This window comes from Pelecanus crispus, chromosome 26, assembly GCF_030463565.1.
Source record: "Pelecanus crispus isolate bPelCri1 chromosome 26, bPelCri1.pri, whole genome shotgun sequence".
Classification (NCBI taxonomy): Eukaryota; Metazoa; Chordata; class Aves; order Pelecaniformes; family Pelecanidae; genus Pelecanus; species Pelecanus crispus.
In genome coordinates this window covers 3141502-3165608 of record NC_134668.1, presented here as the reverse complement: position 1 = coordinate 3165608, position 24107 = coordinate 3141502, and the positions used below count along the sequence as shown (strand labels likewise).

Sequence of the window (24107 nt, the reverse complement as noted above, 5' to 3'; positions counted from 1 at the left end):
GTCAGCTGTAACAGCTTCAGCTGTGCTGCAACTGGCTGTAACATTATGGGGCTTGCAAAGGCTTCAGTACTGGGGCTGGATGTAACCATCAGCTCAAATGGGATCAATGTGCCATGGTGTGACGCTGCCCCATCAGGAACACCAGATGGAGTGACACGGCCCTACAGCGTGAGCCCCCACAAGTGATACCCCCACAGGGTGCCCCACAGTGTCCCAACACCCACTATAGGTTGACACCTCCACATAGCGTGATCCACTCTCCATAGGGGCACGCCCTGCAGGGTGACACCCCCCCACTGGGTGTCCCGTCCCCACAGGGGGGACCTCTATAGGGTTGCAGCTTCCCGTAGGGTGATCCCCTCCCCATAAGAGAGGAACCCCCCTGAGGGTGACACCCTTCCATAGGGCGATCCCCTCCCCATAAGAGAAGAACCCCCCCGAGGGTGACACCCCTCCATAGGGCGATCCCCTCCCCATAGCGGCATACCCTATAGGCTGACCCTGCCTCCAGGCCCGCTGCCCTGCTGCTGTGCTGCTCTGTCCCGCGCCCTCCGCACAGCGCGCACACTCGACTCCCCCCCCCCGTCAGCGCGCCCTACCGCCTCACTTACCGTCACGTCCGGCGTCGCCGCGCCTGGCGTCACTTCCGTTTCCGGTTGCCTCGTTGCCGGCAGCCGCCACCGGGCCCGGGAAAGGCGCGCGCGCCCTCGGTACGCATCTTTTTCCGGTTAGCGCGGCCGGGCCGCGGGGGGCGGCGGTGGCGGGCCTCAGCCTCTGCCTGCCCCGGCCGGCGGCTCCGGGGCGGGCAGCCGGCCCCAGCCGGGCGCGGCGTGTGCGGGGCAGCCGTACCGCCTCAGGAGTAAGCGCCGGGAGGCCTCGGCCGGTACCGCCAGCCGCTCCCTCTACCCGGCGGGAGCCCCGGGGCTGCCGCCAGCCTGCTTCTGGCGCTGACCGGCGGGGCCCTGCCTTACTCTGACTTCTTCATTTTTAGAAGGAAAACCGGAGCCGCCCGCTGCTCTCCGAGCCGGCCCGGCCCCTCGGGATAGAGACTGCTCCGCCGCCTCTCCTCTGCCGTCTCGGGGCGGGGGGGGCTGACGGGGGCTCTTCTTCCCCAGATGCGGCCGCGGAGCCCATGAGGATGGAGGCCCGGGACGCGGCACGGGCCAACCACGGCTCCATGTTCAAGGCTTTTCCCCTGCCCTCGCGAGCCAGCCTGCGGGATCCACTCTCCCAGCCGGACAACAAGGTACGGAGGCTGGGTGATCCTTGCCTGCTGTCCCTGGGCCCCAGTGTTGCTGCAGTGACCTCCCACCGGTCGCTGTTTGGGGAGGGGCACACATGGGTTTTGGTGTTGGTGACTTCTCTTGTTCCCTTTTCCCTGTGGCTGTTCCCATGGGTCGGAGGCGCCCATGGGCAGGGTCTCTCTGCGCAGCATCCCCCAAGCCCTGAGTTAAAAACTTGCCAGGTGGTTTTGACAGCCCTATCTTGGTAATGCCCAATGCTTCTGTGTTGTGAGAGGCCCACTTGCGCTGTTAGTTACCGCCGAGCATATAAAACCAAAATCATCTGTGGAATCTGCCCATGGATGTAAACCCGCACATGGGCATGCTCGGCTCGTGGCCTCAGCAAGCACGTGTGCATATGTTGACGTTGCGGTCATGTCTTGGAGTCAGCAGCATAGCTGTAAAGCTGATGTTTTGCCCTGTAATAAGGTGAAAACAGTATTTGTTTATTTCACTCCACATTAAAACTGCTATCACACCAGCAGAGTGGATTTTAGGAGGGGATGGGAGAGCGAGTGACACTGTGGCTGCATTGTCAGACCAGCACTGGCGTGTTATTACGCCAGTCTGTTTCAGTAATTACTAATTTATAATGACATGATTGGGGAGGAGCTGTAAATTTTCACCTGTCCCCATACTTTTATTGTGCCTGGGTTTTAAGATTGAGCTGTGCTTTCTTCTAATAAAAAGCTGTGATTTTTACCCAACAGTTTTTACCCAACAAGATCAGTGGTTTTGCTTGCCCTGCTGGAAATGCATCCTGCGCTCTCAATTACAGCCCAGGTAAGACATCATTTTCTGCCCTGGAGTGTCAGTTTTTTGGCTGTTTCCTTCCCCCAGCAGCTTGGGGAAGGAAGATTTGGCTCTTTCTTGACCGCTGCTGTGTTTCTCCCCTGCAGAAGTCCCCTGCCCTGAGAGCTACCGGGCAGCAGGGGAGCCTCGAGCCTTTGGTTCCAGCGCCAACGGGCAGTGGAGGGGCTTGGTTCCACCTCTGGGCTCCGTGCCACAGAAGCCGAGGGTGAGCCGAGGCTCTTACCTTGAAGCTCGCAAAAACTCCAGGTGTGTACAGCTCCCCTCCACATTTAACCTTCCCTGCAGAGCCCCGTGGGAGCTTCATGTGGAGATTTTACCCACACAAACCATTGGTGTCAATACAGAGTGAATTTAGGGTGGAAATAGTAGCGTGGGTTGAGGTTGGCCAGGTCCATAGGTGCCTTTTGGTTGTTTATAAACCTTCCTGTGGCAAAGACAGTTCATAAAGGGCATGGGTGCTGGTTTTGAGAGAGTACAGCGTGGCGTAACCTGCCTCTCACGGAAGCTAGTGGTGTAATGGATCGGTTTTGAGTGTATCAGGAGTGCCACTGGGAAATTGGGGGAGAAATAGTACGTCGTCATCTTGTGATGAAAACGTGCTGGTAGTGCATGTGGTGCTGGGCGCAGGAGCTATTTTTGCAGCTGATATAAATTCGTGTTGCTTCAGACCTTTCCAGACCAGGTCAAGTCTTTATTGCTCCTGAAAATCCCTGCAGTGGCCAATGCTTGTTTGCAAACAGGGAAAATTAATTTCAATGGAAGAAACGCCAAATCAACCCATGTATTTTTTCATGGGCAGTTAGGTGAGTCTGAGCGTGGGAGTGGGGAGGAGCAAGGTGAGGGGAGGCACCTGCTCTTATCAATAAATAAAAATGGCGAGAGCGGTGTCTCCAGGCAAGGTTCGGCCATTTTGTGGTGCATGGATGGAAGCGGGAGCTGGTGGATCTGGCGGGAAGGTCTGGCCGGGGGTTTCCAGGCTGTGGCTCCTCGGCCTCGCAGTGCCACCTGGTGGCATCTGTTTGGCCGCACAGGCCTCAGGAGTGGCTGCAGATCAAGCTGATGGAGAGCACCAGCCTTCAGCTTTGAGGCAGTTCTTAAAACATACATAAAATACCAATTTCTGATCACAGTTGGGTAGCCTCATTCTTGGCTGGGCTTGGGGATGGGGGAGAATGAGATTATGGATTAAAACAAGCATAAAATCAAATAAAATAAAAGTGTTTCTTTCCTCACAGTGGGACGTCCAACAGTTTTGTAGGAAAATCAAACCACCATTGCCATGCATCAGCTTTTCCGATCAAACCCGCTCAGAGTCCTTCCTGGAGTGGTCCGTGTCGCCGCAGCCTGCTTAGCCCCAAGAAAACTCCCCGGCGGTTCATCAGCACAGCGGAAGAGGTAAAGAAAAAGCTGGGAGTCAGTCTAGTGGGTGGTTATTTCTGAGGAGATCTCTTTTGTGCCCCATGGAGTGCTTGAGATGGCTCTAACCAACTGTCTTGTACTGGATTTGCTCCTTCTGCTAGGCAGAAGCTGGCTTCAGCTCTGCTCCTGTTCAGACTTCAACTGCGGTTGCTCTGATCAAGGCTGATGTTTGAACTTTTCAAGACTCCTGGATGTGCTTCCACCAATAAAATCTCTACTTCCATGTGTATTGTCTTTGTTGAAATCACGTTGGATAGACATATCTGGTTGTTTCCCTGCAGACTGTTCGAGAGGAAGAGCGAGAGATCTACAGACAGTTGCTTCAGATGGTCACAGGAAAACAATTTTCCACGTCCAAGCCCTCTTCGCTATTCCCCTTCCATCTGTGAGTATGTAATATGCTCTGCCACAGCTGACAGCGCTGCATGTATTTGCTGGGAACTTACTTTCTGTTGTTCCTAGGTCCAGGTGTTCAAATTCCAGCAAAACAGTAGTGAAAGAAACTCCCAGAAAGAACTCAAAGCTGTTTGAAGCTCACAGCATTGTACCAGCCAGTTCAGCAACCAGCATCCTCAGAGCACAGGAGCAGCCATCACACAAACCGTCACTCTACTCTACCCCTAGCTATCCCTCCAATATCTTTGAGTCCAGTAACTCCACAGCCCAGCATCAGCAAGAAAATCTACCAGCATCTAACACACAGTCTGAAGGTAAAAAAAAAAAAAAAAAAAAAACCACACCCAAAACAAAACAAAACCCCAAAACCTGTCAGTTGACTTAAATGTATGTGACAAACCCACTTTTTCCCTCCCCCTCTGTATTTGGACTCCTGCACCAGTTGGGGAACTGGGTAGTAGTTGGGAGGATAACAACATTCTATAAACTGTACTCTCTTTAGGGTCAGACTCTGTCATTTTGCTCAAGGTAAAGGATTCCAGAACCCCAGCACCAAGGTAAGAGGCTGTAAAATGGTATCTGGAGGGAGGGGTGGATTATGTTAGCTTTTTTTAATTCCATGGAGAGGTGAGAATGCAGAGTAAAAGGTGACCGTGGCTTTCTCAATATCTTATGAAAAGAGAGAAGTTTGCTGTAGTTACAGGAACTTGAGTGAGATGCATCGAACCTCTTCCTTGAGACCTGGCTGCAAATCGCTGGCAGATCTGTCTGTAGCTCTTACTATCACTCTAGCTATAAGAATGTCCTCAGATAACACTTACAAATCGCTTTTCAAGCAATTACTTACTCTCCATGTGAAGGAGACCACTTACACCTCTCCTTTCTCCCCCTTTCTAGCCTCCCATTCTTCCAGGCAGAACTGTGGATCAAAGAACTGTAAGTACATGTGGTTTTTCTCTTTTTTTTTTTTTTTTTTTTTTCCCCTGTCATGACTGTTCACATGTAGAAGTAAACACTGATTTGTTCACATAAACTGTGCTTTTCAGGACCAGCGTCTATGATTCACGAGCTCGGGAGAGGTGGCGGCAAATTGAAGAGCAGAAAGCACTGGCCTTACAGCTGCAAAGCCAGGTAACAGGTCTTTGCAAGTCCAAATGTTAAACCACAGAATAGAAAGCAAATTGGAAGTGGAAAAATGACAAAAATTGACTCCTTTGGGGTCTGGTGTCTTCGTTGCTTCCCCTTCCCATGGCAGGGCCCTTGGTCGTGTCATGGCCAGTATAAATGCTCCCCCTCTATGCCCCTTATTGCATCTACTGGAACAACTGGCCCCACGTAGCTCCCTCGCAAGCTCTGGAGAGGTGACTCCCTTGGACACCACCTAATCTGAAGGCCTCTCCTTCAGCGGTTGCAGGAACAGGAACACTCAGTGCAGGATCTGGTGGATTTAAATCTTCGAGTACCCCTTGAGAAGGAGATCCCTGTCACGGTGGTCCCAGAAGAGAAAGAGGATGCTAAATCCGCTGACGGCGAAGAGGAGTTCCCTGAAATCACCGAGGTAAGTTTGCTTGGATCTAGTGTACACAAACAGACGCTTATGTGCGTAAAAGATCAAAATATTAATGCGATTTCCTAAAATCTGTGCATAGAGACAGATAGCTCTTCTCTTTTGTCATGTACATTTTGTAGCAAGTTTATCTTCAAGGAGCAAAGAATAAACCTGGGTTTGAATCCAGCCTTTGTGATGGGAATAGCAGGAACTCTCCCTTCCAATGCTGTCTGTGTCCTCCCTGTAGGAAATGGAAAAGGAAATAAAGAACGTATTCCGAGGTGGGAACCAGGATGAGGTCCTCAGTGAAGCTTTTCGGTTAACAATCACTCGGAAAGACATTCAGACCCTCAATAATCTGAACTGGCTCAACGATGAGGTGAGGAGTCTACCTTGGGCCGTTAAACCGTTTTTCTTTGGCAATTTGAAGTAGATTAAAGTGAACAAACGTGTCTGCCTTATCTGTGCTGAAAGAAATCAGTGAATAGTAGGTGTGGGCTGTGCTTCATGCTCTGGAGCAGTGAATCTGTGGAGAAAACCCACTGTAGACCAGGCACTTGAAGAAATAATAATATTAGGAGGAGTGGGAGTGACTGTGGACATGATCAGGGGAAAAAAAAATGTGAATCTTAAATATAGAGGACTGCATTCCTAAAGCTTTCTGGATTTTTGAAGGTTTTAAGGCTGTTGAGCTATTGTAAGTCCCACCAGGGACAGGTCTTCAGAGCAACAGGTGGAAGCAAAAACAATTTCTTACCTGATTTTGCACAGGGGCAGAGCACCTTATGCAGAAGTGTCAACACTCTAACATGTCCTGAATGCTTTTTCTTTCCCAGATAATTAATTTCTACATGAATTTGCTGATGGAGCGGAGCAAAGAGAAGGGTTTGCCGGCAGTTCATGCATTCAATACTTTCTTCTTTACCAAATTAAAAACGGCGGGGTACCAAGCTGTGAAACGGTGGACTAAAAAAGTGGATATCTTCTCTGTGGATCTCCTCTTGGTGCCTATTCATCTGGGAGTGCATTGGTGCCTGGCAGTGAGTGCTTTAGTTATTCACAGTGGAGCATAGCTGGAGCAGGTCATCCTATGAATTCACCTGTGACTGAGGCTAAAATTTCATGGCTCTTGAGCGCTGCAGTTGTCAGGTGTTTGTGCAATGGGGGAAAATTCGTGTTTGTGGCTAAAATCGAAGTCTAGAGTGAGCGAAAAAGATAGCTGCAACTTTTTGGTGTGTTTCTAGTCTTTAAAGAAAAAATAGACAGCTGTGAAGATCACATTAGGCTACCTTATTCTCAGGAGAAAGATCTCGTTTCCACATTCCCACAAACTTGCCTTTAGAGACATTGCCACAGGATCGTTTTAGAGAGATTTAGATGACAGATACCGCACAGCTTTCTCTGCCTCCTGCCCCTGATTTGTTCCGTCCCTTCTCTTGGGTGCTGGCACCTGTGCAGTAACACATCGCGTGTGGCTTTTAAGCCTGCATCAGCCTCCTTCGTTCAAACCTCCTCGGAGGGTTTTTAAGCTGTCCAGAGAGGCGGCACTGACACAGGTGGGCAGTGGTGTGGAAATGGGGCATGGGGTCCCAAAAAAAACACCTGGGGGACTTGCATCTTGAACCGTTCAGTATGTACACACATCAGGTGGAGCAAAGCCTCTGTAAACCTATCTGTCTGCAGCTTTAACAGTAAGGATAACAGAGTGCTCTTGTGTTTTACCGGGGTGCTCTGAGGAGAGTCTGATTTAGAGATTCAAGTGCTTAAATAACACAGCAGCAAGGGGGGGATTTGGGGGAGGGCTATACCAAGGGCGTTAGAAGTCCTCTGAAAGCCTTCTCTTCTGTGAAATGGTCTAAACTTCTTTCTAGCAGCAGCATGTGTGTCCTGGCAAAGAGATGAGCTCCTTTTCTTGTGCATTATTAACAAATCTCTCTTTGTGTAGGTTGTAGACTTCAGGAAAAAAACCATCACCTATTATGACTCCATGGGTGGAATAAACAGCGAAGCCTGTAGGATACTGTTGTGAGTAGCATTTATTTGAGTTGTGCCTGTTTAAAAATCGGACAGCTTCTGATCTTGCTCTGGAAGCGACAACCCTTTCGTGGGGACCATCCCTTTCTGGGTCCTGAAAGGAAGATTCAGAGGAACATCCTGGTTTTCATGCTTCGTGTTTCGCTACGCGTTGTTGACACAGTCTGCAGTTACAAAGCTGGTCTGCGAGAGAGTGCTGTGCCCATGCCCTGTCTTCACCACTTCCCAGAAGATCTGTCAGTGAGGCTGCTGCTACCTGCGTGGGTATAGACAGCTTTCAGACCCGTTCTGTTGAGGACATCAGGCTTTACTAGTCTTACAGAGTCTTCTTGGGCATCATCTTTTGGAGGAAAACAGCTTCTCAGACCCTGAGGGATAGGGGTCCTTCCCTTGTCCTGCAGCTACTTGAAGAAGCGGCATCTCCTGGCCCCTTCTTCCAGGTGGGAGCTTTTCCTGCCTGTGGCAAAGATCAGCTCAGTAGCTTGGCCCTTTGTTTCAAGAAGGAGATTCTGGAGAGCACGATGGTATACGTATGGTGTGGGAGTGTCTTTTGCATCAGGCCATGAATAAAGGTTTGCACAGGTCTCTTCTGTACTGAGTTCCAGCAGGGTGTTACATGTAGTGCCATGCCTCCAAACCAGAGCTGGGTGAAAGTTGTTCTTCCTGAGTTTGAACTGCAGAGGAGGTCTTGGTTTTCCTATCCTGAGCAATGCTCCAGGAGGGAGCAGAGCTGGCTGCTTACTCTCAGCTCTTGTAGAAGAGAGGTGCTTCCATGTCAAATCGAGAACTGTTTTCCCATATTTGGAACCTGCTCCTGAATGGATTGCAATTAAAAATGAGCTACTCACTGAGCAGGGGTGAAAAAAAAACCTCTTTTAGAAGGTTCCTAGTCACGTAGGGCCATCAGGCTTGATACAAATCAGATTGCAAAGTGATTTATGAAACTCAGTCGCCAGCTCCTCTATCGCTCCAACGCTGACCTGGGGTTGTCTGTTGGTTCTCTTTCTCATCTCACCTTTGCTCCAATACTGGCTTGGGAATCTGATCCTGAGTCTTCTGGCATGAGGTTGAGTATGTCAGCAGAGGTGTCATTCATTCAGTCAAGGAATGTGAATAACGATAGAGACAGACAGCAGACAAATGCCATTTCTGGTCCATTTAGCACCTTTGTTTTCCAGTTCAGGTGCTTTGCAGTCTGTGTGCATCAGGTTCACTTAAATAACTGTAAAAATAGATGTTTCCCTTTTCCACATTGTTCTGTGATGGTGGTCTAAAGGGAGGAAAGGGAAAGGAAAAGTGTAAAATCTTTGGAAATGGCTCAGGGCAGTGTCTCTCTTAGTTGTGCTGTGTGGCTTGTGCCTCTGTGTTCAAGAATGGTGCAAGCAGAGCTGGCCTGCCTTGGGGCAGGGATGGTCTGGGTGAAAGCAATTCCTTTCAGTCTGACTTTCTTTGATTCCAAGTAAAAAGGCATGGATGTCTGGTGAGATGAAACACCTGGGATGTGAGAGGGGGACCCAGGAGTCCTGCCCATGCTTTGTTTGGGGGTCTGGGATGAGGAAGCAGGTCCCCAAACTGGTAGCAGAGGGTACCAGAGGATACAAGGTGTTTTGGCCACACAGAGTGAGTGGTAGAGAGCCAGGATTTCAGGTCACTGTTGGCCTGGACATAATTGTTTTCCCTCTGTTTCCTTTTAGGAGGCTTTTATTGGTTGAATGCAGTGGGAGGATCACACCGGGAAGAAGGGACGGAGGTCCTATTCATGGTTAGTGACCCTTTCATGCTTTCAATCTTTAGAGCTTCCTAAAGGTGGTGAGAGTTGTACCATGAGCCAGACTTTACCGAGGAGGGCAACTGAGGCGCAGGGAAGGTAACTGATTAAACACAATGGCCACTGGCCAGGCTACGAGGGAGTAGGGACCACAGACATTCATGGTTTGGTGGCTGTCATGCTTTGTTTCAGCATCTGGGCTTTCACACAACTTGGGTGTGAGACCTGGAGAGGATTTTAAGAAAGCTGCCTCTGTTTTTATGGGGTTTCTCCTTGGGAAACACAGTGCTCAGTATCTCAGCTCTGCTGGAAGGGTCTGTGTTTTGGAGCGGACATAAACCAACCTGTTAAAATTAGTTAAGTACTTGATTCTAGTGTACCAAGGCTGGAGGAAGGCTTAGGGAGTGCACAAAGCGACTCATGCCTGTGAAATCGTATCTCCTGCTAGCAGCAGCACTTGAAATGCTCACCTTTACATGCCCTTTACTTCAAGGCTTTCAGATATTTAGCAGTGTGCTGTGGAGTTGATTTCAACAATTCCCTGAGGCACCTGCTCAGGTTTTTGTGTGTGTGTGTAAGCACTGTAGAGGGCAAAAATCCATTTTCAGGTTTAGGAAAGCGAGATTAAAAGCCTGCTGTATGTGATGGGGCATCTCAGGCATGTTGGGTTTTGATTTGGCTTGTAATTCTGCTTAAAAATTCTGTGTCAAGCTTTTTCTCCTTGAGGTCCTGACAAAGTTCATCAATTAAGTTTTGCCTCCCAAAGCTGTCTCGCAATTTGAAGTCAAGGTGTCTTCTTTCAGTCTCCTCCTAAAAGGTGATTCAGGTTGTTACCTAGGCAGGACCAGTGCTGTATTTCTTACACGATGTGTCTGATGTTCGCTGATCTCTGTGTGCAGGCTAGATTGCTGGAGGCTGCTTTTAGGAAACCACACAGGTGGTGGTAACGGTTAATGTGAACTGTGCGTAGTGAGTTATTTCCTAGCTCTTCTAGAAAACAACTCAAAATTTCCTGGCTGTCATGCATGTCTCAGCATTGCAGTTGTGGCTTGTGGCAGTTGGAGATAAAACTGGATGTGCAGAAGCTACCTCATCGCTTTATCTGCTGAAGCTCTGGTGCCATTTAAACTTCACCGGTTTCGTCCCTGTCTGCTAGACGAGTCTTGCACTCAGATCCTCTCTCCGCCCCTGCTCCATATGTGTAGACCCAGTCTATGCGGAGACATTGCTTGGAGGCTTGTCCCGGTTCCTTGTGTGATTTTTGTGTCCTTTTAGTTATCTGCACTGCTTCATTCCCTGTCTCTAACGTGCAGAACAGAGTGGGCTGTTAATGCTGCTTTTTTTTTTTTTTTTTTTTTTTTTGTTTAGCTGAGGATTCAAGTGGGTTCCGTAGTAGGCAGTAACTGCCAGGATTTTTTTTAATTGCAATTGAAATGAAATGATGATGTTTAATAAACATTGTGAAAACATTAGTATTGTGGTGCAGATAGTCTGCTCCGTTCCTCCAGCCACTGTGCTGGAGGCTCAGCTCACCCTTGTTTTGAACTCATTGCAAGGAGTTTCTTCTCCATGCATTAGGTTTTTATTTGGATATGAGATATGGAGACTTCTCATGTGCAGTGAAAGGGTTTTTCTTCTGAGATTTACCCCCTGCTGATCTGGTCTTGTCCAAACTGCAGTTGAGTCAAAGCAGCCAAGCAGAGAGCTTCCATCGAGCAATTACAGCAGTTGCTGGCAGCCAGCAGACCCTGTGCTGGGGAACTGGGCTGGGAGTGTGCGTCCAGCTAATGAAGGCTGATAGAAAATGCTTGTCTGGACCTGATCTAGTCTCAGGGGACTGCCAGGAGGGGCACTCCCCTCCTTGACACTCTTACATCCAGCAAAGCCTATTTCTGGCTATTTTCTAGAGACACAGTCACTAGGATGGGACTGTATCTGCATTCAGAGGTTGCTGGTTGGTTCTGCTGCCACTTTGACCACTTGGTTCAGTGGCCTCTGGGTGTTTCAGGGACTCTTCAGCCCAGGAGTTTTCTTTGAGTAGTTCTTTAAAGTTATGATAGAAAAAAGTTCCCCGACTGGCACCAGGGCAGCAAGTTCGACCCTACATCTTTTGGGCTTGTCTGCGGGTCGCATCACCCCCTTTTCCCATCACGTTTCAGCGTTTACTAACAGCAAGATGCGATTTAGCCAAGTCTTTGTGGATCAGATTTCCAAAAGATGGCACATCTCCCCGTGTTGGCAGCCAAACCCGCCTCCCTCTCCATGCCAGATGCTCTCTTGACCCCTCCATTCAAGCCAGCAACATCTAATCCCTTGCTTTTGCTTTCCAAACTTTCTGATCACAGCCACGACAGTGAGAAGGCTCCTCAGGCTGTTTTGAGAAGATGCCAAAGGTGAAGGAGATGGTTTCTGTAGGTCTTCCTGGTCATTTTGGTAATCAAGATGAGCAGAAGGTGTCTGCAAAGCTCAGTGTCACTCAATGATGCCGGCAGCCAACAGAGAGGGGCTTCTTTAGGGCCATTTAAGAATGTCTTGGGCCCATCGCCTTGTCTCCTTAGGTTCCCTGTAGTTCACCTTTATGTCTATGTCCTTCCTGAGCTCCCCTCTCTGCACTTCCCAGTGAAGGGAATGGTTCAAGGTGTTTATGTCTGCAAAGGAAAACACATGGCAGTTGTTTGGGCATGGTCTTGGTAGAGTTTCTAAACTTTTTCAAGGAGACGGGAAAAAACCACCACTTTTCTGTTCTTCCAGTGGTATAATTTAGGCCAAACTGGTGGAAGCCTCTTTGGGCAGAGGAGATGGGCCAGTACCTGTGAGCTTTCCTTGTTCTCCGGTTCTAGGAACTGGAATGGGACTGGCTCTGCAGCTCTTCTCCCTCTGCTGAAGGCTTGTGAAAGGTATTTGACATCCCACCCCCACCACAGCTGCCTCCTTCTCCCACTTGTGCTCCCTGCTTGACTCAATCCCTGTAAAAGCATCTCGGAGAAGACTGGTGTGGCTTTTCCCAGGGCTGCCTCCCCTCCATCCCCAAGCCTTGGACCTTATTTGAGAAAATCAGGGTCATCTTCCCTGGTTTTCCTCTCCTTGAAAGCACTTGCCATCTGTCTTCTGCTGTGGTGAGAAGAAATCATATCAAGAGTGGAAGGGAAACCTGGGAGAAGAGCTCCAGGACAGCATCTGCCAGTGAGCTGAACCCACCACCAGCCTGGAGAAGAGCTTTGTGGTGGTTTTTTGATGCTTTACACACAGGGCGATTGTTCCAGAGCTGCTGGGATGCTGTTAAGGCTGTGACAAATTTGCTCCTGTCTACCTTTATGCTAAGTAAGATCCTCAAAAGACAAGAGGCACCAGTTCACAGGATGCCATCAGAGTTCAACTCTCCAGCCTCCCCTCGAGTATAACACTCCGCTTGCAGGAGCCTGTTGAGGCAGCCCCATGGCTACTGAGCTTTTCTCTGCCATGAGTCACTCTCTGATGAATTAGATTTGTTCTTGCTAGTTTGTTTGTGGTTTTGACTCTCTGCTTGGCAGGTACTTTTTTTGGATGAGTTTTTAAGTTCTGCTTGGTCCTTCTTTTGACTGCCTCAAGGCCTGGGTCTATAGAGCCCTTTTTAAAATGGCCAATACCGAGACGAAAATATTGGACTTGCATTAATTCTGCAAGCATGGAAGAGGACATCTTAAGTAAACTGACATATAGTGTACTGGCTGGTTTTCCCCCCATTCCTCTAAGTAAGCTTTCTTTGTTTTTTTGTTCCTACAGGCAATACTTAAAACAGGAAAGTCTTGACAAGAAAAGGAAAGAATTTGACACTAATGGCTGGTCCTTGCTGAGTAAGAAGAGTCAGGTAGGTTTGTGCAGTCAGAGGTTTGGAGAAGGGGGTCTCTCTTAGTCCTTGTTTTTGTTCTTGGCCCTGATGCACCTTTCCTGGCTGGATTTCCCAATGGACACATTCTCGTGGTGACTCCAGGGGGTGAACAAATCCCAGATCTTCAGTGGCAGGCTGCTTTGCTGCGGATGGCCATCCAGACCTACGTGGAAGTAGGGAGGCTTTTCTGAGCCAGGGGTGCCCCAGTGCCACCTCGATTCCCGCTGCCCACCCTCTTGTCTTCATCTCCCCTTACTCAGTGCCGGCATTTGCCCATCTGTTGCAGACCTGCTGTTAGGACTTGTTTGTAAGAGGTCCTTCACTTGGATCTCTTCATCCTTAGAAACCAAAACATAAGGACTGACTCCACTGGAAATGATGTTTGGGTTTTGTGTCGTTTCGTTAAAGGAGATCCCGCAGCAGATGAACGGCAGCGACTGCGGCATGTTTGCCTGCAAATACGCTGACTGCATTACCAAAGACAAGCCCATCAACTTCACTCAGGTAAACCCCACCCTGGCATGCCCCTCATGCTCAGGGAGAGACGGACACATGGCACTTGTTTGTGCATATTCTGATTTTTCCAAATGCCCTTTGCCCCCTTCTCTGTGGGTTTAAAGTGCCCCCAGCCCATGTGGGGTCATACTCCTGCTCTTTGGAGTAGAGCTGACACAAGGCACTGCAGCAGTTCTTTACACCATGCAAAACTGTTCCTCTAAAGCCATCCTCGGGTCTTCCGTTGTACTCAAATCCATGGGGCATGTGACCAGTGCAGCTGGGGAAAGCTCACAATTCCATAATTCCACAATTACCACTCATAGTGGTAATGAAAGTGGGACATTGTAACCCAAATCCAAGGGAATTTCAGTGTTACTTAATATTGTCAGCCTCTGTGGAATATCCCATGTGTGAATATTTTACTTTAATTATTAGAGAATATCATCAGAGCTACATTATTACCTAGATCTCATCAGCTATCCTGTTTTCCATAATTGGAAAGTAAATTTTCCCCCAAGAAAGGCACCACTTAAAAAGCTGCACCCAGGAGAGTAGCTGCTTGATAAATAGTCCAGCAGTGAAAGACATGCTGATGTTAGTTTTCTTTCTCTTCTCTCTCTTTCCTCCCCACCCAAAGCAACACATGCCCTATTTCCGAAAGCGAATGGCCTGGGAAATCCTTCATCGCAAGCTGTTATGATGACGTTGTGCCGAAAGCCGCTTCCTTGCGAGATTGTATCAGAAGTGCCCAGATTTGCCCTGCTCAGCAGCCTGAGCCGTGGCAGGCGTGGACCTGCCCAGGGCTTCAGTCAAAGACAAAGCAAATGAACTCTGTATCATATTTTTGATAAAACACCATTCACGGACCAATGCGCAATAGAAATGTTCAGAAGCACACTTGCCTTTTTTTCTTTTTTTTTTCCTATTTCAAGACCTATTTTTACAAGCAATTTCAGGTGCTGAGACTTGAGGGAGGCAGCTTTGGACATTCAAGGAACTTTTTCTGCTTTTTGGGGCTCTTGCTGCCAGCTTTGCTGAGCTGATGGCGTGACTTCGCAGGGGAAGGCTGTATTTCAGAGGAGGGGAAGGCACTTACATGGCTCTGGATGCTCTGCGCACTGGGAGAGCTCTAAGTTGGGTGGGCAAAAACCTGTTTGAGGGTGGATGTAGGGAGGGTTTTCTTGTAGAGGAACATTTTTTATGTGTTCTCTACTCCTGTATTATCTCCCCTCTGGCCTCAAAGCCAGCATTTTCTCACCCGTGACAAACACTGGCCCTTATCACCTATCCTAAGATTATAACCTGGTACCCTCGGTGCTTAGGACAGCCTGGCCATGGGCTTCAGAGAGCCGGGCAGGGGGCTGGAGGCAGGTTGGGCATCCCTTGAGGGTGGCAGGCAGGAGCTGGGGGATCTCTAAAAGTAGCTTGTTTGTTAAATGCCACTTCTGCAGAGCCATTTTTCTGCCCGAGGAATTGGTCTCCCAGTTCTTTAGCATCAACTGTTTACATAAATTCAGGTACAAAACTGTAGAGTAGAGCCAATGCACCATTGAATTGTTTTGTATATATTTCCAAATGTTTTTCCGGCATGACAAAGAACAAAGTCTGCGTGTGCGTTGGGTTTTTATTTTTCCTGCCCTGGCTTTGCCTCCTTGCAGGAGCTGGGGCCACGGCTTCTTGCCACCTTTGTCCTTGTGCAGAGGGCCCCAGCTGAGCGGAATGAATCGTTCCTCTCTCTCTGTGATATTTTGCACATGTTTTGCCTGGGGATAAAGGCTGACGCAAGGTCAAAGGTTGCATTGAAGGCAAGGCACCGTAGTCAAGTCGAGAAGTGCTTCCAAAGGTATCTCCGAGTATATTCAGTGTGCAGCTCCCAGGAGCCTTGAGGACGAGCTGCATCTCTATCAGTCACAGGGGGAGAAGTAAAATATTCAGAAGCAATTAAAACCTTCCAAAAATGGGATTTTTTGGGGATGCCCTGATGCTTCTGAACATTTTACCCCAAACGCCTCGCTCCTCTGGGCTCTCCAGGCGGTCTCAGATGGGGCTGTGCTGATGCTTTCAACTGTTTTAATTTATTCTCAAGTGCGATGTGGGAGGAAGCGGTGAGTGTTTGACAAGCTTCCCAAGCCCCTGAACCTGCTTCTTTTCTCTCATGTACATAACCTTTTTAAGTGTAAGTAAAGAATGAAATAATGTCCACTTTTGTATTTTTGTCTCCAGATAGGGAGGGATATTTTATACTTTTTTCTCTACCTGTAAGCAGTAGTTTTGTACAAAATTTCTCCCTTTCCCCCCTTGCTCCCGCCAGGTTGTGTTCTTTGTAGGCTGGTTTGTACCCCTTCCCTCTCCTCTCTGTGTGTTTTATACCAAGTTCATTTACTACCTTTTTCTATCTTTTACTGCAAGTAAAGATCTGAGGAAAAAAAAAAAAAAGTAACATATCTTTTTTTGTGTGTGTGTCATGATTCATGGTTAAATAAAAGTACATGTGAGCTGCATTCCTGCACCAGGAGCCAAACTGTCGCTGTTGGTGAACAGCCCTTGCTCAGGAAAGGCTATTTTGCGTAATTCACTCTCTAGTTAAAATAAATCACTCTCAGCAGGCTCGGGTGCTTGCAATATGGAGGTCTTCTAGCCCAATTTGATGGAGGAAGGAGCCAGAGCTGCTGCGAGCTGGAGTTAAAAGGTCTTTACAGTCATGCACTGGCTGTTACTGCTTTTGATTTTGCTGCTTGCTGGAGCTGGAGGTGGTGAGTTGGGAATGGGGATCCTGTCCCAGTAACCTGCTTCAGGGTTTTGTCCCTTCCCACCTCTGGGAAGGAGCTTCCAGCCTCCACCGCCCTGCTCTGAACAGTAGTTCTGGGCTGAAAGAGCCCCTTACAATGTCGCAGGAACAAAAATCAACAAGTCCCTTGTTTTCCTTGGCTCCCTGCTCCCAAAAAAGCCAGGGAGAAAATGGCCCCGTCAAAGGCGGCTTGTGCCTCGCCTGTGCTGGTACCCCGAAGAGGTTCACACCCTCTCCCTGGCCGCGTGGCTCCCAGCCCTCTGCGGCCACCAAAAATGCATTCAGCATTTATTCCTGCCCTCTTTCTGGCTTATTAATAGAATAAATCATATTGCCTGGCCTGCCTGGCTGTCCTAGTCTGGGGATTTTCAGGTCATATTGACTTTTTCCTCCTTCCTGTATCCTTATTCCTAGACATGAGCAAGATTTTTGCCCGATATTTCCAAAGAGCCAGTTATTAGCGTCTCTGACATTCCTCACAAACATACACGTGGTTTCTGTAAATACTCACGTCGCTGTCTCCCACCCCAGGGCTCAATGCTCCATTCATCTGCTCCCAAAGCTGTGCCTAGAAGTTGGGAATTACCTGCCTTACTCTATGTGCTAACTAGCTTTTATGGCTTGGATGCCTCCAGAAGCCCTTCTGGCGTGATTTGCATCTCCCCAGGCCTCCATCTCCCCCACCCCGAGGAGGGGGTTTGCTGGGGGCTTCTTGCAAAATCTTGCAGGAATCAGGGTGGACGCAAGGAGCAGTGCTGTGGGACAGAGAGCCAGTGCTTCTCCAGATGCTGCTGCTTGCTGCCGCAAAGTTTTGGAGTGACGTTCCCTGATCTGTTTCCATGCAAAGCGTGGTGTGCCTCTGGGAATGCACTAGCCAAAAACCTTTGCAGATTATTGCTGAAAAGGATCAGGTTTGTTTCTCTTCTCCTGTAGGTGAGGTGGTCCCTTCTGCCCCAGGGACCCTTCTCAATCCTTTCCTCCCACCTTAGGCATCCTTCTGAGTTCCCAAAAGGAGGAAAACAAAAGTTTTATCTGCTGAGAATTCACAGTTATCCCTTTTTCCTGGCTCCCCTCTGCAGCCGGGCTTGGCAGGACGTCCCCAGATCCCATGGCGGCCCCGCTGGTTTCCGCAGCAGGTTTCAGCGTTGCCTCTGGCCGGCGCCGAGCAGCTCCAATATTGACCTGGACCAGGTGGATTCAAACAGGGAGTGAGCCCATTGCCAAGACACTGTTGGGGTCATCTCGATATGATGCCTCGATGGAGAACTTCTGGCTTCCTGCTCAATGTGGTGGTTAAACAGATGATCTTCGGCTCGGTGTAGAGTGGGGATGGGCCAGAACCCTCTCTTGGTCCATTGGGCCACCTCTCTCTGGGCCTCCTAGCCTAATCCTTGCCTTCCTGGGTAGAGGAGCTTCTCTCCATGGAATATGGATCCCAGAGCCATGGGCTTCCTCCTAGCACCTCCAGCCACTGATGATGGTGAAGCAGGTCTGGCTTTCAGAGCTGCAGTGGATCTGGTCTTCTTTTTGTTGTAATTTTCACCACAGGTTGGCCCATGGGTGAAGTATCCAGCCAAATACTAAGCTCTGGCTGCAGCAGTTTTGGGGTCTGCTGACCCCAAGTCTCTTGAGCAAAGGACAGGACCCAGACTGGAGGTCCTGACACCAGGAGGTCCCTTACAGGGATGGTTGGGTGACATTATCTGTCCAAAGGCCATGCCTGGAGTAGCTCAGTGTCCGTATGGATGGTTGCGGGACCGGGCAGGAGGCATCACTGGAGTCTTGATGCCCAAGTGCGGACAGCATGTGCCGTCCTGGAGATCTTCCCATCCCCAGGAGATCCTCATCAAGCCACCCCAGGCATCCCACCGCAACTCATCGCCCCAAATCCCATTGGCAAAGCACATTCCCCTGAGCCCGCCTGGGTGCAGAAGGTGACACGGTGACAAGCATCGGGCCATCTCCCACCCCCTCAATGCTGAATCCATCATGGGTGCTATGAAAAAAAAAATTAAAAAAAAAAGCCATCTGGGGACAAAAATGCCCTTTGTGGGCTGCAGTGAGTGGCGGCGTGTTGCGATTGGCATCCGCATTGTTGGGTAAACTTTGTCCAGCCCAGCCGCCTCGCTTGCCGGCGCTCCAGCGAAGTAATTAGGCGAGCTCCTATAAAGCAGAGTCCCGGATTTATGGCGTGTGTGGACACAGATGCCCTTGTGCCAAGGCAGATGGGGGGGGGCATCCCTGTGCCATGGCCCCCTTGTACCCTGAAACTGGGGGCAGGTGCCCCAAAACCCAGGGCAGATGCCCTGGGGGTGTGTCAGACCGTGAGTCCTGAAAGTGGCTGGGAGAGGAGTTTCCATCCAAGCTCTGGGTGTTTTTTTGGGGTGCCTCCACCCAAATGTGGGGGTGCTAAAGGCTTGGGGGGGGCGCGGGGCTCCACTTTAGGTCCAATTCTTGGCACTTAGGGACCTGGCAGGGGGGGTTATCCCAGCGTTCGTCTTGTCCCCTCATCTTTTATTTCCTGGGGCACTGGGTTCACCTCAGGGGAAGATTTGGGACACCACCCCCCCAAATCCACAGCAGCCGGGGACCCCCGAAGCCCCCTCTCCACGGCAGCTGGGGACCGCACAGCTCAGAGACGGGCAGGATGCAGGATGCAGGATTCAGCTGTGCTGACTCAGCCCCGGAGGACCCCACATCTGCTGCAGGAGCGGGGGCGGTTTTGCCTCTTGCCCCCCAGCTGCCAACAGCTGGAGGGAGGGGTGGGGGGTGTGTCACTTTAGATGTCACTGTCCTCCCCAAGTGCCACCGCTGTGCAACTTTTGGTCCCCAAAGTGGGGCAAGGCGGGGGGGGGCTGCACACTCCACAACACTCCTGATCGTAATTTCTCCTAACGACGGGCCCTGCCCAGTCCCGGTGCCCCGCCGCCCAGCCAGGGTCCCCCACAAATCCCCCCACACCCTGCTAATCCCTCCATCACCGGCGCCTCATTAGGCCCTCCCGACCCCGCTGCTTTTTTTCCGCTCCCTTTCCAAAAAAAAAAATCCCCAAACCCCCCCCTACAGCCCCATCCTGCCCCGAGCCCGGTCTCCGTTCAAGCCGCAGGACCCTCGAGCTGGCCCCTGTAAGAAACATTGCTTTTAGGGTTGGGGGTTTTTTTTTTTCCTGATTTATTTAATTTTTTTTTCTTTCCTTTTTTTTTCCAGCATCCTCTGGCCGGGGACACAGAGGGAGGCTTTGTGCTGGCTGGAGGATGCTGCGGGGCAGCGCTTGCAGCCCTGGCTCCCTGCCACCCCAAATAGGTGGCCTTTGCGGGGGGTGGGGGCTGGCATCAAAGGGTTGCTGAATCCCTCAGTATTCCCCCTCTTGCTCTGGTGGGGGAAAAGGGGGTGAACCCCCCTCCTGCGCCTTGGGTTTAGGAGCTGGGTGGGTTTTGGGGGGTGCTGAGGGGGTCCCTAATCCCAGAGCTGGGGGCTGTACCCTGGCAGCACTCAGACCTGCCTGGATTTGGGGTGCATTTTGGGGTCACCTTGTTGGGTTTGGGATGGATACTTTGGGGTTTGGTGTGGATAAAGGGGGGGTTGCAGCAGGGACAGGCTTTGGGGTGCTCTGAGCAGCCGGGAGGCCCCCAGGAGATGGAGGCTGGGGACGTTCCCACCCCCAGCAGCCAGTGACCCCACATCTCAGCCAGCACCCCCGGCCCCCTCACCCCCTGCAGGGACACAGCATCAAGGGCCCACCTTGGGGGGGTTCAGGTGGGCGATTCGGGGGACCAGGCTCAGAGGCAGGCCGGACCCCTGGGGCTGGATGCAGCAGCACAGGAGATAACTGGGGCCGGAATCAGGGTTTCTATTTCTGGCGGTTTATTTAACCTCCAAGCGGGCAGCGGCGGCGGCTGGGGAGGTATTTATAGCTCCCGAAACACCCGCTGTTCCCCTCCGGGGATGGATCCTGCCCCCATGGCCACCGCTGCTGATGGGCTCTGCCTTTGGGGCCCCTGAATGCCCCAAAATTTGGGTTCTCACCTTTATTCTGCCTTTTTTAGGGCCTTGGCCCTGGGGATGGAGGACAGGGATGGGGACAAGCAGGGCTCGCGGTGGCAGAGCATCCCAAGCATGGGGTGACAGGGCAGCCAGTGATATCCCCACCTCACCCCCCTTTTTATTTGCACCCCAATGACGGAGCATCGAGGCCATGTCCATCATTAGACTAATAAAAATAACACTTTTTGCATCACCCGTCCCAAACTTAACAGGGTTTGGCCCCAAAGCCGAGGGGCAGCAGCCGTTCCCGCGCCAGGATGGTTTTATCCAGCCCCGCCAACCCCCTGCAACACCTCGAAACCTCCCCCCGGCCCCGCAAACATCACCAGCCTCTTCCCAGCCCTCATTAATTTGCGATAATCATGGCGCTCATTAGCGGGGGCGTGCGCCTGCCAGTGCCCGCCGTCCTGCCCCCGCCCTGGCACGGCGCCCACAGCTTTGTGCACTCTTTTTTTTTGGCCGGGGCGGGGGAGAAGCCATCCCCCCGGCCCAGGAAGGGTTCTGGGGGCTCTTGGTACCTCAATGTTGGGCGTTTTCCCAGGCCCGAAGCTGGTTTTGCCCTGGGGATTCTCTGATGTCTTGTACGAGGGTTGTGCCGGGGGGGGGGGGGGGGCGGTGTCACTTCACCTCTTTTTTTTTTAAGGGATCCTCCAAACATTTTGAGGAGCTGATGTCCCCTAAAAGGGGGGGGGGGGGGAGGGGGGCTGAATGGCTGCGATTTGGGGTGCTCCTCCCAAACCTCTGCATTTGCAGCAAAACTCCCCATTTTGAGGGTACAGCTTCCCCCTATGCAGAACATGCTGGACCCCCAGCCTTAAGGCTGTCCCCCCCAGCCCTGCCCCAGATGTGGGGCACGGGGGTGTGAATCCCCCCCAAAAAAACCCAAATCACCACGATCACCCTCAACCCCCCCCCCCACAAGGCGGCTCTGAGCCGGAGGCTCAAAGGGGCTCTTTGTGCGGCTCTACCTTCCCCAAAGAGTCGCCTTTTCATCCCAACCTCCGCGAGGAGGAGGAGGAGGAGGAGGAAGAGGCCGGGTTCGGGGGGCCTGAACGAGGGTGAATTATTTGACATCATCTCACAAAAATGCCGGCGTCTTCCCCCACCCCGGGGCCCCCTGCCCACCTTTCCATCAGGGGCCGGGGGCAGAAGAGCCCCTTGGTGGGGGGGGTTCAGCAGACAAAGGGCTGTGTGTGAAAAACTCCCCCTAAAATGGGGGGGAAAAAGGCATTTTTTGGAGCTTCGAGTGAATCCGGATCAGCTGGGAAAGGAGCTGGGGGTGGATTCCCAGACAGAGACGGGATTGGGATGGGGGGGGGGGGAGGAAGGGAGTGAATTGGGGATCACAGAAGGGTTTTAGGGGGGTCCTGGGTCTTTATTGAGCTTAAAGGTGGCTGCGAGCTTGCAGGATCATCCTGTCCAGTCCTGCGTGTCCCCAAAACCAGCCTTTTTGGGGCAAATTCACCCAAAATAGGGCCGCTGGTGGGATGCTGTGTCCATCCCCCCCGACACCAACTCGGGGCTCAAACCCCGTTTGGGGGGAACTGAGCATCCCCCCCGCACCCACCCTGATATTAAAAATATAAAATTAAATAGCAACAAGTGAGGAGGGAAAAAAAAAAAAAAAAAAGTCCTTTTTCTGGCCATGCAGCCACAGCTGGGGGCACAAAGGTCCTTTCTGCTCCCTGTTCCCATGCCGGCCAGGGGAAATATTTGGGGGAAGGTCTGAGGTTAATGGGAGGTGCCAGCATCGAAAAATGGCATTTTTTTTCCCTTTTACTGAAAAACGCTCTTTTTAAAGAAAAAAATACAGGGGGGAAGAGGGGGAGAGGGGGGGTCATCCCTGCCTGCCCTGTAAAGCAAACAGCCGAGCGGGTGTCGGGGCCAGCGGGCGAGGAAGTCCCTCTGTTTTGAGGTTATTTTTATGGGCTCGAGAGTATTTTGGGAGATCTCCAAAAAATGGGGAGTAACAGGGCTGAAATGGGGCAAAACAGAACCCGGCAGCTGAATTTCCCCATCCCACCCCTGGGTGGTTTTGAGCCCCAAGTTCTTGTTTGGAAATTAAAAGCAAAACTGGGTTTTTTTGGGGGGAAGCAGCTGTTTGGGGGGGGGTCCAAGTGGGGTTGGGGGTTTTGGGGTGGGTTTGGGGGGTTTTGGGTAAAAGGCTCCATGTGGGGTGGGAGAGGGGAGACTTCATTCACCTGGAAAGAGTTTGGTCCCAAATCCAAGTGATGACGGTGGAATGGAGACGGATGATGCTCCTGGGTGGTGGCATCACAGTGGGGACATTTGCCCTGGAGGCCATCAGGCTGGGGACACTCACCCAGGCTGGTGGCATCAGGACAGGGAGAGTGTCCCGGCTGGTGGCATCATTGTGGGGACGCTTGTCCTGGGTCCTGGCATCAGGCGGGGGACACTCACCTGGCTGGTGGCATCCAGGTGAGGGACAGTCCCCATGGCTGGTGGCATCAGGGTAGGGACAACCTCTTGGCTGGTGGCATCAAGGCAGCGTGGTGGCATCAGACTGGGCAGAACTGGTGGTATCAGGGTGGTGACAGTGTCCCCGGCACGCACCACCAAGGTGGGGACATTCACCCAAGTGGGTGGCATCAGGGTGGGGACAAAAACCCAGGGTGGGAACAAAACCCTTAGGTGGGGACCTCCCTTTCGAGTAGCAGCATCAGGGCAGGGCCGTCCCCACCTGATGGCATCCTGGGCCTTGCGGTGGCGGTGCTGGTGGTGATGCCAGTGGCAACGCCAGCGCCGGTGCTGACAGGTGACCGGTGTTGACGGTGATGGTGGCAGCAGAGCCCCCGGGGCAGGCAGAGTTAAGGCCGGGTGCTCTCATTCCTTCCACGCCAGCCACGGTGAATTCCTGAGCTGACTTGGATGTTTCCCTGCGATTCCCTGATCGCCTTTCCAGAGCCCGAAACCAGGGAAAACCGGGAAAGCGCCCGGAGACAGGATTCGGTAAAAGGGGGAAAAAAAGCAAAGGGATGGGCGCTTTTTTTTTGGTGGGGGGGGGAATCAAGGTTTGATTAAAAAAAAAAAAAAAAAAATCCCAATTTTGGGCCACCTGCCCAGGCTGGGTGATGCCCCAACGCCCACCTGCGCTGGGAGATCCGGCAGCTGCCGGTGACAGTGGGAACCGCACAGAGCCCCGGCCCCTTGGGCACTTTGAGGGGGGTGGTGAGAGAGACCCCGAGGAATGCGGCCCCCCGCTCCCTGTGCCCCTCACCCAGAGTCGGGGCACGGGGGGATGCTCCATCCATCACCCTCCTCTGCCAGGCTCTGCCACACTGCGGAGCTACTGGTGACAGCGGTGGCCCCGCAAAAAAGCAGGGTGGGGGCAGGGGAGGGGGCAGCCATCGCGTTGTTATTTACTCCCAGCCCCGTTTTCCAGTGGAAAGCGGCGGCCAGAGCCAGGTGCTGGCCCCAGTCCCGGGTGTGATCCCCAGCCAGAGCTGGCTGCCGCCGAGGGCCCAGCACGGGCTCCTCCACCTGCTCAGCATGGGACCCCCCAGACCCCCCCAAGATGCAGCAGCAAACGGGCTTTGCTCCCCTTTAGCACCTGGGGAAATTGAGGCATGGGGGGACTCATGGAGGCACGCAGGAGTGCGCCCTGCAAATAACGGGGGGAGTCGCCC

General features: G+C 51.7%; 1 protein-coding gene across 2 annotated transcripts; it reads left to right on the top strand.

The window, feature by feature from the left end:
• The first annotated feature begins 1112 nt into the window (after positions 1-1112).
• SENP1 (SUMO specific peptidase 1) lies at positions 1113-16043 on the top strand. 2 transcript variants are annotated; one of them, XM_009491692.2, is made up of 16 exons: positions 1113-1246; positions 1994-2066; positions 2183-2342; positions 3332-3491; positions 3797-3900; positions 3978-4225; positions 4414-4468; positions 4809-4847; positions 4958-5042; positions 5317-5469; positions 5708-5839; positions 6297-6500; positions 7406-7485; positions 13025-13109; positions 13539-13634; positions 14266-16043. In XM_009491692.2, the coding sequence occupies exons 1-16, from the start codon at positions 1133-1135 to the stop codon at positions 14326-14328; spliced, it is 1851 nt and encodes a 616-aa protein (XP_009489967.2). In that variant the 5' UTR covers positions 1113-1132; the 3' UTR covers positions 14329-16043. The 2 variants fall into 2 exon arrangements, with proteins under 2 accessions (XP_009489967.2, XP_075581080.1); XM_075724965.1 differs by lacking the exons at positions 13539-13634; positions 14266-16043 and adding an exon at positions 9189-9256 and having other exon boundaries at positions 13025-13067.
• The last annotated feature ends 8064 nt before the right edge of the window (positions 16044-24107 follow it).

Bases quoted from the DNA above. Each gene is read 5' to 3' on its own strand.
- SENP1 (XM_009491692.2), top strand. From the start codon at position 1,133: ATGAGGATGGAGGCCCGGGACGCGGCACGGGCCAACCACGGCTCCATG. The intron at 1,247-1,993 runs GTACGGAGGCTG...TTTACCCAACAG, and splicing joins TCTCCCAGCCGGACAACAAG to TTTTTACCCAACAAGATCAG. The intron at 3,492-3,796 runs GTAAAGAAAAAG...GTTTCCCTGCAG, and splicing joins TCATCAGCACAGCGGAAGAG to ACTGTTCGAGAGGAAGAGCG.